The sequence below is a fragment of the Carettochelys insculpta genome, chromosome 2, assembly GCF_033958435.1.
Source record: "Carettochelys insculpta isolate YL-2023 chromosome 2, ASM3395843v1, whole genome shotgun sequence".
NCBI classification, from domain to species: Eukaryota; Metazoa; Chordata; order Testudines; family Carettochelyidae; genus Carettochelys; species Carettochelys insculpta.
Window position 1 is genome coordinate 18,968,040 of NC_134138.1, and position 15,682 is coordinate 18,983,721.

The following is a 15,682-nucleotide window of genomic DNA, read 5'->3' on the forward strand; positions in this document are numbered from 1 at the left end:
TTTGGATTACATTAGACTGGTTGGGGGGCCCTGCTAATTGCAGAGATGAAAAGTGAGACCAGACCTAAAAAGTTTGCGGCAATTATTTATTTTATCTGAAAAAAGTTTGGAGTTGGGGGGTGGGGTTGTATGTTATTTCAAACCACCACAGTGATTTCATGAGATTAAACATCTCACTGGTTCCTGCTGATTGAACAGCGCCGTTATGCTGCTTATCTTTCTTGCTAAGCATTTCCTCAGATTATTTAGTTCAGTTCATCTGTGTGATTTATCTCAAACTCTTAAATGTGTAAATGGAACATGTCCAAGGACATTTGTGAGAACCTGGGTCAGTGATACATAAAAACTGTCTTCCCTGAAAAATATCTGATTTGTGTTCCTGTTTTCTGTAACACCGGAGAGGCTGGAGGCGGGTGCGGGGAGAAAGGAAAAACTGTAGCTATGAATTGAACTATAGAGGTTTTTTGTTGGTGGTTTTTTGTTTTTTGTTTTTTTTAAGCTGAATAATAATCAATACAGAGGATTAGCTTCTACTCTCCTTTATGTCTCTGCAACCTCACTGAAGTTACTAGTGTTAGAAGCTATAGATGAGAAGAATTTGGCCTTTCCTTATAATTTTAAATGTGAGGCAGATTTATCAATTTAAGTTGAGCAAATTAGTCTGCTGGAGCAGTGGCTTTCAACCAGTGTGGCACACTGGTGTGCCATGAAATTTCGTCAGTTTTCCTTGAGTGTGGCCAAGTTTCACATGGTCTTTGCAGAGCCGCTGTAAGGGGAAATACTAACCCTGCAGGACCCCTTCATGCCAGGAGGCAGCTGAAACAAAGCGGCAGGAGGGAAAGCAGGAGTCTGCTGTAGCTGCATGTTTAAATGATGTGGCCTGTCTCCACTGAGCCGGCAGGGAGTGGAACCTGTTTTCAGTGCTTTGTCGTTTATTCAAGATCTGTTCTGCTCTCTTCTGTGTTGATAACCTTTTGCCTGCGTGCTTATGCTCTCTTTTGGAATGCAGTGCAGGCTCCGCAGTTAGCTGACACCACAGACTGCTGAGAGCCCCCAAGAACCACGAATCAGGCAAGGTAGGAAGGCACTGGAACCAAATTTTTTGTTGTTGACACATGCTCTCTAGCCCCCTGGGAGCCTAGATTAGGCATCTATGGTTTACACCAGTGCATGCATACGCCTTGACAGTGCACTTGGCACAATCCAATGGGCACAAATGCCCAGACTGTCCCCCGGCCGGATGATGCAGCCCCTCAGTGTGACATTTTTATACACAAGCACAAGCAAGTTGTGTATATTTCGTATTCTAGGCGCCTTCCCTGTTTGTAGTAAGATGACATCCCTTGACATAGCTAGATACTGCTCATTGTCTTGTAGATGGTGGTTCTATCAAAACAGCACTACCCAGCGTGCTGTCATCTCGATCCTGTGCTGAACCTGGGTCATTGTGCCCTTATCGATGGGGAGTGTATGGTACCAAGCAAGATGATGTTACCTACCTGGAATGTTCATGTGTATACCCAGTGCCTGGTGGCTGCCATGTGGTGTTCTGCTGTTCTTGTGCTGTTCAGGCACGAGGCCTTAGGCCGTACACCAAGCCTGATTGTGAGGCCTTCTCATTACTGCACCGGCAAATACCCTAAGATAGAAAACTTGAAATAGGAATGTCGGGAATTCTGCTCTGTCTGTCATAGTCCAGGCCCGCTCCAGCCAGTGTCAGACTCTGCAGCCTGAATTACTGCCCCTTGCTGGCTGCACTGAATCTCTTGGGGGGGCGGTCCGCGATAGGAGCAAAATGTAAAGTCCTGAGCTCAAGTGCACAGAAGTCCAGTGAGTCTTCCCGCTGACTTCATTGGACTTTGAATCCGTGCCTCAGGTACCATGATGTGGGATGCAGAGGAGATGCAACCCACCTTTGTGCTGCAGAGTGCAGCTACACAGCCTCGCCACCTGTCAAGTCTGCACTTGAACGACCTGGTCCATAGACAGATGAAGTCTCTGGCTTTACATCAGATCCTGAAGGAGGCAAGGGGCCCTGCAAAAATAAGTGAACCATACAATCTAGCCATACAGTTAAATTCTGTATTGTAGTAATAAATAGATAAAGGCCGGGCAGAGTGAAGGTTGGATGCCTACAAGATTGCATGTGCAACACTAAGTTAATTATTTCCTGGCTTCTGAGTGCTTTTCTGTGCAGCCATGACATTTTCTTAATAGAGGCTCTTTTCTGCCATTGTAATTTTTCAAAGCTTCAGCCTAGGCAAACCGTTCTTCAGTACAGGATACACTTTTTGTTGCTGATTGTCTTGTTCTTCTTCAGCTAGGGAGTGGCAGCTTCTGCTTTTGTCTGCATATAAGTCAAAATGACAAAAAATATTTACAGTTCCTCTCATGAGTATGAAGAATGTTGCAGAAGCAGAGTGAGCGCTGGCTGATGCACTGAGAGAGGGAAAGAGATGTTCTCCGATTTATGGTCGGCTGTCACAAGGCAACAGAGCCAGTGATGCATGAATAGGCAGGAGCTATACTTGTGTCCCTTTCACCCCCTTAGCCTTGTTTTGGTTTTTTATCACCCCAGCCTCTCTTATGACCATCAGAAAAGAAATTCTTTGGGCCTCATTTTTTATGCATAGATTCAGGCCAAAGCCTGATGATTTTTTTTTTTTAATTATTATTTATTAATACTTTTGCGGGGAAACATTTTGGAATAAATCAGATCAGCTGCATCTGACAGAAGCAACTTGGGAAAGAGAAGGCCCCTATGTTTTAGAGCAGGGGTCAGCAACCCCCAGCATGGGTGCCCAGAGTGGCTCATGAGCTGATTTTCATCAGCACACAAGGCAGGAACTCAGCCCCACCCCACCACCTCCACGCAGTTCAGAGCTTGCTCAAAACCATGCTGCCTGTCGATTAACAAGACCTGCTGATGTGGGTTAACAAAAGCACTACTTCAATGGTTAAGCTCTGCATCTTTATTTATTTATGAAGCTATTGTAAGTTGGACTACTAGTGACTTTAGAAAGTATTAAATTGTTATTAAAGTATTAGATACTTTTAAAGTATCACTGGCATTTGGACCATGCATAGAGGTCAGAAGAAAATGTCAGCACTCCACCTCAGAGAGGTTTAGAACAAAGGTCTTCGGATGTTCCTGGGCCACTCCACTTTGGTTTTCAAAACCAGAAATGGGCCTAGACTGGAGTACCAACTCATATCCCACAAACTTAAGGAGAAGAGTCGAATCCACTCTGGTTCCTGTGACTTTGCCTCTGGAACTGGAAGGGGGAACTGATCTTGGCCCAAAATAAGAAATCTTCCAAGAACTGACATTAGAATTCATTCTTTTGTGTTGTCCCCACAATTGGGGCTTCATTGTGTTCAGCACTATCCAACTACACAACAGGAGCCAGTCCCTGCCTTGAAGAGCTTTTAAGGCTTGTCCAGGTAGAAATTTGCCCAGAATAGCTATTCTGCACTAGCCACCCATGTGCATGCTTATATTCTGCATCAAGGGCTCCTTTGTGTAGTTTTAGTGTAAATCTTTTGGGAATTGATTAATTTAAACTGCATACAGGCACTCTGAGTGTCCACATGCCACGTTATACAGAATAGCAACTGAGCTTTAAATTCACACCCTAGTATTTTGTGCAATAGCTTCCCCATTATGCAAAATCTTAATCTAATAAGACAAAAGAAGACCTGTCCCCCCTCTCACAGGTGAGGCCCAGAGAGAGTGAGTATATCTACAGTGAAATGTAAGACTAAGATTTGAACTTAGGTTCAGACCTAACCTCCCCGTCTCCCTGCCCTCCTGTGTACATGCAAATTGCAATATGAAGGGGCTTGTACCCTGGGTCTCAGGACCCCAGAAGAGTGAAGTGTTCAAAGTGTGACCCAGAGTTCAACCACTGTTGCTTTTCAGTGTAGACATGGTCCCATTAGTCTCATGCTATGGGAGTCTAACAAAAGTATCCCAGAATTCCCCAAGTCAATTTCCTTCATTCTCTGGACAATCAAGCTGAGTGGACAGTCAAGTTTTCTTATACTGCACCATGAACAAGGGGCTAGAAATTGACACATTTTGAAGGGTGTTGGACTTGACCGACATACTACAGCATAGATGCTGGGACCCAGGAGTCAGCAATTCCTGACCTAGAGTTACAAATAAAAGTAGACAATCATGCTCCAGATTAAGTCTGCAACTTGAATTCTACTAACCCATGTCTTACGTCGCACAAAGTCTTACAGAACACCAGAAATGGAACTATGATCATAGGAACCCAAAGACCCTCCTTCTGCTCTTGGTCAGTTGTGAGATTTCTGAATCATTTCACCCTTTTCCTGGATATGTCAGGAAGCCAGTCTTCCAGACCTTGCTCACGTGCAGACCTTGAGGGGATGGCTACACTACAGAGCCTGTGCTAGCAGCTATGTCAATGTAGACCTCTAGAGTAGACCAAGCCAATGCCAACAGAATCTGGTTTTATGTCAGTGTAGGAACACTGGTTTCCTGAATTGTGTTAGGTATGTTGAAAGAAGCCCTTTTCTCCTGAAATAGCTTTTTGTACCCTGAGAGTTTGTCATGTTTTTCTCACATTCCTAACTGGCTTAGCTATGCCAGTATAACTTTTAAATATAGATCAGGCCTCAGGAATGTGAATTGCTGAACATGTAAATTTTAAGTGGATTAGTTAGTTATGAACAAGAATGCCCATGCTGGAGTTTAATATGGTTTAAATAATTCACTTTAAATTCACACCTTTAGTTAATTCAGATTTTTTTTTTTTTTCCTAAACACTTCATGTGGACAAGTGCTATGGCAGGTCTGGATCCAAACATGCTACCTCAGCTCACCTCTTGTTCACAGTGTTACTAGCTCCCATGACTGCATTGCGATCCTTATAGTATTTGGTGTTTTCCACGAACATCTACTGAAGTTATGTGATTTACATGAATATCTCTGCTTTCCTTTATTAACAAATAAGTTTGTAGCCCTGTTAATCTGAAAATATGAACACCAAAGACTCAAAAACCTGAAGGCAAGGAAATGAACTGACCAAGTATGACACTTTTTTTTTTTTCCCCAAAACCCTTATCTGTTTGGAGCTGATTCATGCTTTTGGAATGTTTTGGATTAGCAGAACTGCATTCCCACACCTCTCTTGTGCCAGTTGTCTGTAAATTCTGGTCCTCTGAGAACTAGAATGCAGAGCGGGTCTGCAGCACAAACAGTGATTCCATTGTAAATTTCTTTCAGTTATAATGTTATTGGGCTGATGCCAGCAGAGCCCTGGACCTCTGTACTGGTGAGTGTTCTAAAATGGCACAAGTTCCTAGAAGCAGATTCTAATCTCTGCATTCAAGTAGCACCTGCTGAGTGAGTCTGGTTCTCAGTGTCTGGAGTGGAGGCTCATGCCCAAGTCAGGGGCATAAAGGAAAAAGTTCATCTCTCCACACAACCTGCTCAATGGGCAGCAGTGACATAAGGAGCCAGTTCATATATGGGGCATTGTCCCTTTTGGCAAGGAGCAGAACTAAGAGTGAGACAAAGTACTGACTCTCCTAATGTGTGTCTGACCCAGGAGTCTTCAACGTGTGGCTCCAGAGCCGCAAGCGGCTCCTGAAGGACTTCTTTGTGGCTCTCGGCGCTATAATTGCAAAGTAAAAAAAAAAAAAAAAACCTCCTGATTTGTTATAGATAAATAAGGAACAATTCTTATCTAAATAGCACAAACAATATGTGATCTCGAAATGATGGATAACTCCTCCTTTAATATGTGCAGTGCATTGTGGGATATGGTAGTGTATCTGTTTTGATTGCATTGCCAATAACGTCTTGATTTTGAAAAGGAAGCTGACAGTATTTCTGCTCTGAAGGTCAAAGTTCATTTTAAGAGAGAACTGAAATGAGTCCTTTAAAATACTTTGGGAGGGAAAGTCGGGAAGAGAGTGGTACAAACACACGTGTAATGCGTGAGGAAATAGAATATGTAAAAAGTTTGTAACTGTGTCCTGCAGTGAACATGTATCACATTAAAAATCACTGTGTGGGGGCTGTTCTTAAAATAGGGGTTACAAAAAGAGTGGTTTGACATTATTTATATAAGGAGTGTCTTGTATCCCCATGCATCGCATCTCTTGAATTACTGAGTTTTATACCGAATTTAAAAAAAAAAGAAAAAAAAAAAAAGAAATGGCTGCTCTTGCTCTTTCGGTTGCTGACCCCTGTAAGGAACATGCTCTGGGAGTAAGAACACTTGATGTAATATGGTAAGTTTCCTCCTCAAGCCCTCCCAACCCCTTCAGCAACTAAGACAGAGCAGGAGCTCAAGAGCAAAAGCCACAACTATATTCATTAGAAAAGAAATTGGTTGTGAAATATGATCCTGTAAAACACCTATAGTCTCTGCATTGTCCTCTTAGTGAAGAACCCCTGTAGTTGTCTGTGCTTACAGCAGGCAAATGCATGGACCGCTGTATTTGCAGGTGAGCTTTGGAAGTACTTTTCAGTCTCTGAAATCCTATAGGTGTGTTTGTACAGCCCCAGCCATAGACGTGGCTGCCAATTTGAGCTGCCTGGGTTTGGGCCGGATATTCCCAGGTGCTGAATTCTCACAATCTCCTTTGACATTCCTAGGAGAAGCAGGTGTATGTTGTCTCTAACTCAGATACTCAGAATTACTGACAACGTCTCAAAGCAGTTTGACCCTGGGCACTTCTCTGAAACCAGACGGAAAGATGTAGGAGAGCCAGAAATAAGATTGGAGCCTTAGCTGCTAGCCCTGCACACTGGCTGCTAACCCTGTACTCTAGCTGCCTGACCGTCCTTCATTAGTATCAGCAACCCTCTCATTTTCTTATGATCTGAAAGATAATTGAGTTCCCTTCTTACGTGTCATACATCCAGCTGTGTAATAATAGAGCTCTTTGAAAAATGAAAAACTAGCTTAACAAAAGCCAAAAAGTTCTGAAACATTGTTTTCCTTTTGAAGGGTCAAAAGGGGCTCTCTCTTTGTGTTTCTCTAAAAATACATCCTCACCCAGTTTAACTGGAAACTTTTCATTACATTAGACATTTCATTGAGGTTGGCTTTGATTTCCACCCCCCCGCCAAAAAGTTACAAAATAAGTTTGTCAAACAGTGGTACATTTCCTCTCCCTCTCCCTCCCCCACCCCCAAACAATTTAAAATTCCAGCCACATGAGTGACCCCCCACAAGTCTGCCAGTGTAAGTTGTAAATGTAGATCAGGACATACTCTTTGGAGCCCTGATCCTCGAAGGTATTTGGGCACCTAACGCCTGTTGAGTTGATTTCCACCTAAGGCAGAGATCAAGCAAATGTTTGGGGTGTTGGCCAGATGGATACTCAGCATTTTAGTTGGGGTTGGTTCTAGCTATCCTCTCCTCTGGCATTAATAGTAGATATAAAGAGAAATACCCCTCCAAAGCTCTGTAACCCTTTCAAAAGTGCATCTAAAACAGAGTGAGCTTCTGGCCTGATTTCTCCTCTCCCTTTCTGATAGCTTAGGACTTTGTAGTTTCTTGAGACTCTGTAAATCATAAGGTCCACTCACTCGGGATACTCAGATACTGGGGATGAGGCTGTGTGTGTGTGTGTGTCTGTCCCTCTCTATTTTGCCCTCTGCTTTCTTGTTCAGCTATTCTTAGATACAAATACTAAGTATAACGGCTGGCAATTAATGTCAGGCTGAGGTGATGAGCTGATTCCATGTGGTGTCTGCAAAAAGTAATTTTAAAAGGGCTTCAGCTCTGTAACCATTACAGCAATTGACAGTAATTTTGATTTCTGTAGGCCCTTGTGTCATCTTGCTCTGGAGATGCTGCTGTGAAACTTCTAAGGTTGGAAGTCCTCCAACAGAAGGTGCAGCTTATGTTATTACCATGGTTAGAGCCCTACACGGACATGACTTGTGTCCACATCCATGTCCCAAAAAAAATGAACTGCTGATATGGATATCTGCATATCTAAAGAGGATATCTGGGGATCTGCAGGACTCTAACCCTGGCTCTTGAGATGATCTTTCCCCACCTCATGGTTTCAGAAGGATAAAAATTGAGTTGGAACAAATTCAGGTATCTGACTGTTGTTTTCTTTTTCCTCCTTTTGTGTCTGCAGATGGCAAGTGATTCTCCATGACTGCAGCGAGCTTCCAGGCACCTGTATCACCTGGGACTGAGGCCACAAGATGATCTTCAAGGGCCACTTTAATGATAATTTTCAGGAAAAAGCAATCTTCGTTTGTCTAGTTCCTTTCTATCGAGTTTTACGCCCAATACAGGAAAGCTAGTCTCAGACATTGATATTAATTACCTCTCAGCCTTTCTGTATAGGGAAAAGAAATGATCATTATTACTTTTGATTAGGTGCTCAGTGGGAGAAATTAGCAGCTTCCAGGAGAGTAGCAGAGGAAGATTTGGGATCATTTTTAAAAGGATTTAAAAAAAGAAGAGAAAAAAAAAGAGAAAATGATTTTACTTCTTTAAATCACTCAAGCATACATCGAAGGCTATCTGAATTGCTTTGTTTGGACTAAACTTCTGATCATTTTCAAAAAACTGCAACTACCTTTGTCTTACCTTGGTTGCAAATCACTGGCTACCAGCTAGCCAAAGGAACTGCAAAGGAAAGATGGCAGCCCTCAAGAAGAATCTAAAAATGTTTTCTTTTGCCTTACTGTTCGTCATCACGGTAACATCATTCTTGCTGAATTACACACACAATGCGGTGATGGTCACCTGGGATCCCAAGCATATTGTCATGCAGGTGTCAGAGCACTTAAAAAGACTAATGAAATACTCCCAGAGACCATGCAGCTGTAAATCATGTGTTTCTGAGCTGGGACTTTCCTTCTGGTTTGATGAGAGGTTTAATCAAAGTATACAACCTTTCCTGACTACTCAGAATTCCTTAATTCCAGAGGAGAGCTACAAGTGGTGGCTGGTAAGTAGGAAGGGGTGTATACCTGTATGAAAACTTGGTACTATGCTGATTGTATTTCAGCTGTAATTTGAGACCTCAACTGGCGCTGAGCCTTAGCACTGTCCAGTAGTGAGAGAGTCCCTCCCACAAAAAGTTTACATCAATAAAGAGGTGGAGAAATTGGAGAAGGTCCAGAGAAGAGCAAAAAGAATTATTAAAGGATTAGAAAACATGACCTATGAGGGAAGACTAAAAGAAGTGGGCTTGTTTTGTTTAGAAAATAGAAGACTGAAAGGGGACATGATAGCAGTTTACCAGTATCTAAAATAATGTTACAAGGAAGAAGGAGAAAAAATGTTTTCTCCTTGGTCTCTGAAGATAAGACAAGAAGCAATGGGCTTAAGTTGCAGCAAGGGATGCTTAGGTTACACATTGGGGAAAACTTCCTGGCTGTCAGGATGGTTAAACATTGGATTAAATTACCTAGAGAGATTGTGGGATCTCCATCTCTGGAGATATTTAAGAGAAGATTAAATAGACATCTCTTAGGAATGGTCTAGAACTTGGTTTCCCTTACTGGGGGGCAGGTGTCCCTGGGGAGGTATAAAGAAATTCCTGGGGGGGGGGGGGCATGAGGCAACCCTGTCTCCCCCCCGAAGTCATTTTCCTGCCACCCAAAGAAAAAGCCGACACTTGATTCCAGCTCTCAGCCCCTGCCATTTCACGTGGGCATCCTGGCGCAGCCACTATAAAAAGCCAGCAGCTGGCAAAGGCCCACGTGGAGCTAGCTGCCTCCTGCAAAGGTGAGTGAATGTGGGCTGTGAGGGAGGAAGAAGATGGGGTTAGGTGAGGGGCTTGTGTTTCCTGGCTTTAGGGGAGGGGCTCAGGCAGGCAGCTTACAGACAGTTGGCGTGGCTGGCCCCTGGTTTAAAAAAAAAAAAAAAAAAAAAAAAGAGGGGGGGTGGCGAGGGTTTCTCAAAAATCAAAAGGGGGGCATGATGCTGGTCTAGATGATATTTGGTCCTGAGGGCAGGGGATTGGACTCGATGACCTCTTGAGGTTACTTCAAGTTCTAGTGTTCCGTGCTTCTAGATAGAAAAGATAGTCAAAGGGTAGGAGAAAATTAATACCATTGTTCTCATTTTCCAGGTTGACCGGAAGCACCACGTGGGTTCTCCAGAGTGATAAGACTATATGGCAGGGTTTTAGCTCTGAAGCCAGTGCTTTCAAGTGCCAGTCCCATGCCTTAACCACAAAATTTCTACTCTTTCCTGTCCAACCAAAGAGGGCTAATTCAGAGGGGGAACTTTTTAAACAATGGAATTAACCTGTGGACCTGATTACCATGAGTTATGGTGTTTGAGAAAATAAAGTTTCTATTTTTTTTAAAAGTACTGCTATCTGAATGAGAGCTGCCACTGTTCTGTTTGACTGTGTAATGCCAGGATCTAAACTATCCACTTCATGCCACGTGCCATTTGGGATGAAGTGTCTCCTGTGATTATTCCTCTGTGGCAGGATTGCCTGCTTCAATTCCCATTGAAATCGCTAGTAGGGTTCCCCTTTAAGTCCATGGATGTTGGATCGGGCCCTCTTTGTCTATCAGGGACTTCTTTGTGCTTGTCCTTGGAACAGCTAGGCTTGATTCACCAAAGAAATTAAGCCTATGCTTTATCTGTGAGTAATTTTCATACCTATTCAGCAATGCACTAATGGTGTTTAAGCATGTGCGTAAGAGTTTTGCTGACTCAGGGCTCTCATATGTGGCGCTGTTTGGACCATTGGTCCTGTCAGGTGTGAGCTATGTTGTTAGACTACAAGAGTATGTTTAAGTTCCAGTGTCTTGGCAAAATTGCAGTGTGGGTGCTAGTTATAGTCTGTCTGCATATAGAGTACCGGTTTGCCCTGCAATTTCACCTGAACACAGAATTCTTCTACCAGTCCAGTCCTCCACTCTTATGTTGTGCCATTCTTTGTGCCATGAGCCTTCCCACAGCTACTTTCTTTCAGATGAGGAGGATTCAGATTTGGAAGGGCAGTTTCAAACACTTTGGGAGTGAACTCATGAACTATTGCAGTTAGCCAGCTTGACAGCCAATGGGAAATTCCTGCTGCTTATGAGAATTAATTAGGTAGGGGTTAGAAATCCCTATTCCAAAAAAGAGCCCATTCCATTCTCTATTCTTCTTCTCTCAGCTCCTCAAGCCATTAGATCCTTTCACCTAGCTCCTCAAAGATGTATAGGTGCGTAACTCCTATAGAAGTCAATGGCAGTTATGCTTCTTTCTGCCTTCACGAAGGAGGTGAACCTGAGCAGGGATCACCCGATTTTGTAACGGGAACCTGCTCAGGAGGGATTCCCATGGACACTCAACTGATGTACAGAGGCTGCTGGTGGAGTGTAGGGAATGAGGTTACAGGCAGGAGAAGCCTTGAAGTGACATCATAAGGCCAGGACAAATAGGGGAGTAGACAGAAGGACTTGAGAATTTTATCCTGAAAACTATGGTCTAGTGAATTAACAAACGGGCGGCTAACCAGTTAGGGCAAAAGAGCCACATGGATAGAGTACAAAGAGCTACGTGTTACATATTTATTTTTATGTATCTATATATCTGTATCTGTCTGTCTATATCATATATATCTATTGATAGATAATATTATTCAATCAATAGATATATATGATATAGACAGATACAGATATATAGATACATAAAAATAAATACGTAATACATAGGTCTTTATCCGTGTATCTATCCTCAGAGCCGCATAGCTGGAATGTCATTTAATGGTTCAAAGAGCCACCTGCAACTCCAGAGCCATAGGCTGGCCACCCTTGGACCAGAGCCTGAGAAGGGCTGTGAATGGACAAAAGGGTTTGGAATAGTGAAGGGCAGCCGAGGCTAGTGAGTGGGCCACATGACAGGCCCTCCTTCATCTCCGTGGGACACAGGATTGTCATAACCAAGACATTTCCTGCGATACGGTAGTCTAGCTAACAGCACCTGCATACCTAGAATTTGTGGCATGTGCCAATTTGAACTATAGCAGCATGTTGATTGGCTGCAGAGAGAGTGCGCATCTCTCTGTCAACATGGTCTACAGTCAGCCTGCCCCTCACTTCATGTGTCCTTGCTTTACATGCATGTTATTTTAGTAATACTAGTAGGAAAAGAACTACTGGGAGGGAAACATGGGCAACAGTAAACAAAACATCTCATAGGAACCCAGGAAACCACAGTTGCCCATCACTTATGTAGGAGCTCTTGAAGAGGCCCCTAGAAGGGAGAAACTGAGGCAGGAGGCTGCATGCAGGGCCCCACCTGGACACAAGAGGGCAAATGGGAGGAAGCCTGCCCAAGGATTGTCTCCCTCTCTTTGGTATGTCTTCAGCCTGTAATCTATCTGTACTTTTGCTTTTGGTCTTTTCTGCTGAGTTTGTCGCAACCCAAAAGACAACAGGGGAAGAGAAAAGGAGCTGAGCTCTTAAACCTATTCTTCCCCACTGCCCGAACCACTCTGAATGCGTATTACTCAGGAAAGCAGGAAACAGGGAGCCAAAGTTCTGGCTTCACCCCCAGTCAATTCTCTAGGCCTGCTGGTCTTATTTTGTACTGGTGCAACTAGGTCAGGGAAGGGCGTAACTTTCCTTTTTCCAACATGTTTCACCAGAACAACCCTGAGCGTGGGAATAAGTTGTACTAGAATAAGCACATTTATACACATAAAACGGCATCCCCACAGGGGAACGTTGTACTGTTTTAACGATATCTGAATATCACCTTGTGAGTAGACAGGCTTTAGCCAGTAAAAGTTACTGGGTACAGCACTGGACAGGACCCTAGTTCAGAGCTGCAGAAGTGCTCTCCTGACAGGCAGGTTCCAGGACCCCACCAAAGTGAACAAACCGGCTCGTCCCTGCAGGCTTTGCTGGAAAGAGGTGGCATTTCCCAGAGGTGTAAGTGTTGTAACTAATGTCAAGTGTGTGAGAAGGAGAGTTTCCCTTAACATTGCATTGGCAGGGTAGGGGACGTTGGGCTAAATCCTGCAAAATCCAGAGCTCCTTTCGTCTCCTCTGACTTCAGAGGGCTCTGAGGAGGCTCACTGGATTGGCTTCTGTGATGGAGTGGGGTGAGTGCCGGTGTGAGACTCAGGCTGGATGTGAGAGACAAGCAGAGCAGCTCCCAGTGGCTAAGGATGATCCTGGGGCTGCTACCTAGGCTGGCAGGTAACACCCCAAACCTGAACAAAGAGGAGGGAGGAGCTGAGCTGGTTTTTGAATCGGAGGCAGCAGTTAGAGGCTAGATGGAGAGGGAGCTGGAAGGCAGCCAGCCTGGGGAGGGGGAAGCTATACCCCAGAGGGGCACCCCTCGGGCTCTTCTCCCCAGGAAGGGTTGGAATGACTCTCTGACTGCTGTACTGATGCTTCTGTGAGAAACTGGGCATCTGTTGCCTAATAAACCTCCTGTTGCACCTGCTGAGTGAGAGTCACTTCTGCCAGCGGATGGGGTGCAGTGCATGGGGACCCCTGAACCCCATCACAGCTTCCAGGACTAAACCCTGGCTATTGTGGGAGAGAACAACCTTCATAGAGCTCTCCACGTAGCCACCACCCTGTCAATGAGCTCTTTAAGCTGGGAGCTAGCAGAGGTAGTTTGCTCTATGCTGGAACATGCTAACTCTTGCTACATCATGGGGAACCTTTCAGGGGAGTTCAGGCAGAATTCAAAACTCACTGTGATATAAGCCCATTCTCATATAATTGGAACCCTAGAATTGTTAATGGACACAGATGGACAGGGTACTGTTTTGTGGATCATTTAAAACATCGCTCAGTTTAACTGAGGGCAGGGTTTATTGCATAGCTGTCAAACTGCAGCTATTGTCAATGTATGCGTTATTCTTGGAAACCCTGCGTGCCCTGGTGGTTGCTTTTTTTTTTTTTTCTATAGGAAATGAGCCTCAGCAAGGTTCTCATGCTAATGGCTTTCCTGAGCTGCGTCTACACATGCACGCTACTTCGAAGTAGCGGCACTAACTTCGAAATAGCGCCCGTCACGTCTACACGCGTCGGGCGCTATTTCGAAGTTGAAATCGACGTTAGGCGGCAAGACGTCGAAGTCGCTAACCCCATGAGGGGATGGGAATAGCGCCCTACTTCGACGTTCAACATCGAAGTAGGGACGTGTAGACGATCCGCGTCCCGCAACATCGAAATAGCGGGGTCCTCCATGGCGGCCATCAGCTGGGGGGTTGAGAGATACTCTCTCTCCAGCCCTTGCGGGGCTCTGTGGTCACCGTGGGCAGCAGCCCTTAGCCCAGGGCTTCTGGCTGCTGCTGCTGCAGCTGGGGGTCCGTGCTGCATATACAGGGTCTGCAACTAGTTGTTGGCTCTGTGTATCTTGCACTGTTTAATGAAAGTGTGTCTGGGAGGGGCCCTTTAAGGGAGCGACTTGCTGTTGAGTCCGCCCCGTGACCCTGTCTGCAGCTGTGCCTGGCTCCGTTATTTCGATGTGTGCTACTTTGGCGTGTAGACGTTCCCTCGCTGTGCCTATTTCGATGTTGGGCTGAGCAACGTCGAAGTTGAACATCGACGTTGCCAGCCCTGGAGGACATGTAGACGTTATTCATCGAAATAGCCTATTTCGATGTCGCAACATCGAAATAAGCTATTTCGAAGTTGGGTGCACGTGTAGACGTAGCCCTGATGTCCAAGGACCTCAAACCTATACTAGTCAGCAAAGTGAGAGTAATAACTTTGCCAGTGCTGAAAAGATCATTACAAGTTCAGGCAGTCACCAAATTTTAGTGGCACTGGTGTTCCCATCTTGTTTCTGACTTTTTCCTGAAATTTGGTTGGTGCAATAGCTGTCAAGGGGGATCATGGCTTGCTAGTAGTTGCTTAAACTTGCTTGCAGAGGAACAGTGGCAGCTGCGGAGCTAGCACTCTCCAGGTTCAACTGTGGAACTGTACCAGCGATGGGCAAATGTGAAGGGTGAGTAGATGGCATGAGTGGCCTTCCTTCACCTTTGTGGGCCACAGTAGCCCATGGCTCACTTGGTGTTCCACCTGAATGGAATGCTGCCATTCCACCTGAGACCGCGAGACAAGTGCAAAAGGGAGACCTCTTGTCCTGTTCCCCTTCCTGTACATCGCATCTCTGCTAGGTTGGCCCAGATGATGCTCCCAACTACATCACTGTAAAAAGTGAGTAGCCCAATCGGCCTGGGTAAAATCAACAGCAGGGTTTGGTCCAGTATCTAGAAATAGTTTTTTGTTCCTGTAATGAAATCAGTAGCCAAACTGGTCAGGACTAGCATCTACAAGCTTGCTGTAAATGATTGCTTGAGTTGCCCAGGATGTAGGCTTATCACACATTTCCCCATGTGAACCGCATGTCGCAAATTACCCCATTGGGATTTTTGTTTTAAAAAGTGTAGTGCAGTTGAATATCCTGTACCCCATTTTTCCTTGCTTAGTCCTCACTAAGATGACCAGTATAGTCCTTTTATTTAACCCCCACCCCACCCTTCCTTTCCCCCACTCCCAGGAGTGATACAGATTCTGGTCTGAGATCCAGCCCTGGACTCCTCATAACTCAAGGCAGAATTTGACCCTATCTGCTGATGCTGATCTTCTGAGCTACAGTTTGTGGCTTTGCTGGTGTTTTTTTCCCCCCAGAGCTGGAGCGTAAGCCTTTGTGTGTTCAAAACTTGAGACAATATGGTTATATTTACA

The 15,682-nt window shown here is 44.7% G+C and overlaps 1 protein-coding gene across 8 annotated transcripts in view; it reads left to right on the forward strand.

Moving 5' to 3' along the window:
- ST3GAL1 (ST3 beta-galactoside alpha-2,3-sialyltransferase 1) overlaps positions 1-15,682 on the forward strand; it is a 122,325-nt gene that overhangs the window by 82,716 nt on the left and 23,927 nt on the right. For all 8 annotated transcript variants that reach the window (XM_074986630.1, XM_074986632.1, XM_074986631.1 and 5 more), the window contains one exon: positions 8,140-8,964. In XM_074986630.1, the coding sequence (XP_074842731.1) occupies positions 8,653-8,964 (312 nt within the window). In that variant the 5' untranslated portion in view covers positions 8,140-8,652. The remainder of the gene's footprint in view (positions 1-8,139; positions 8,965-15,682) is intronic.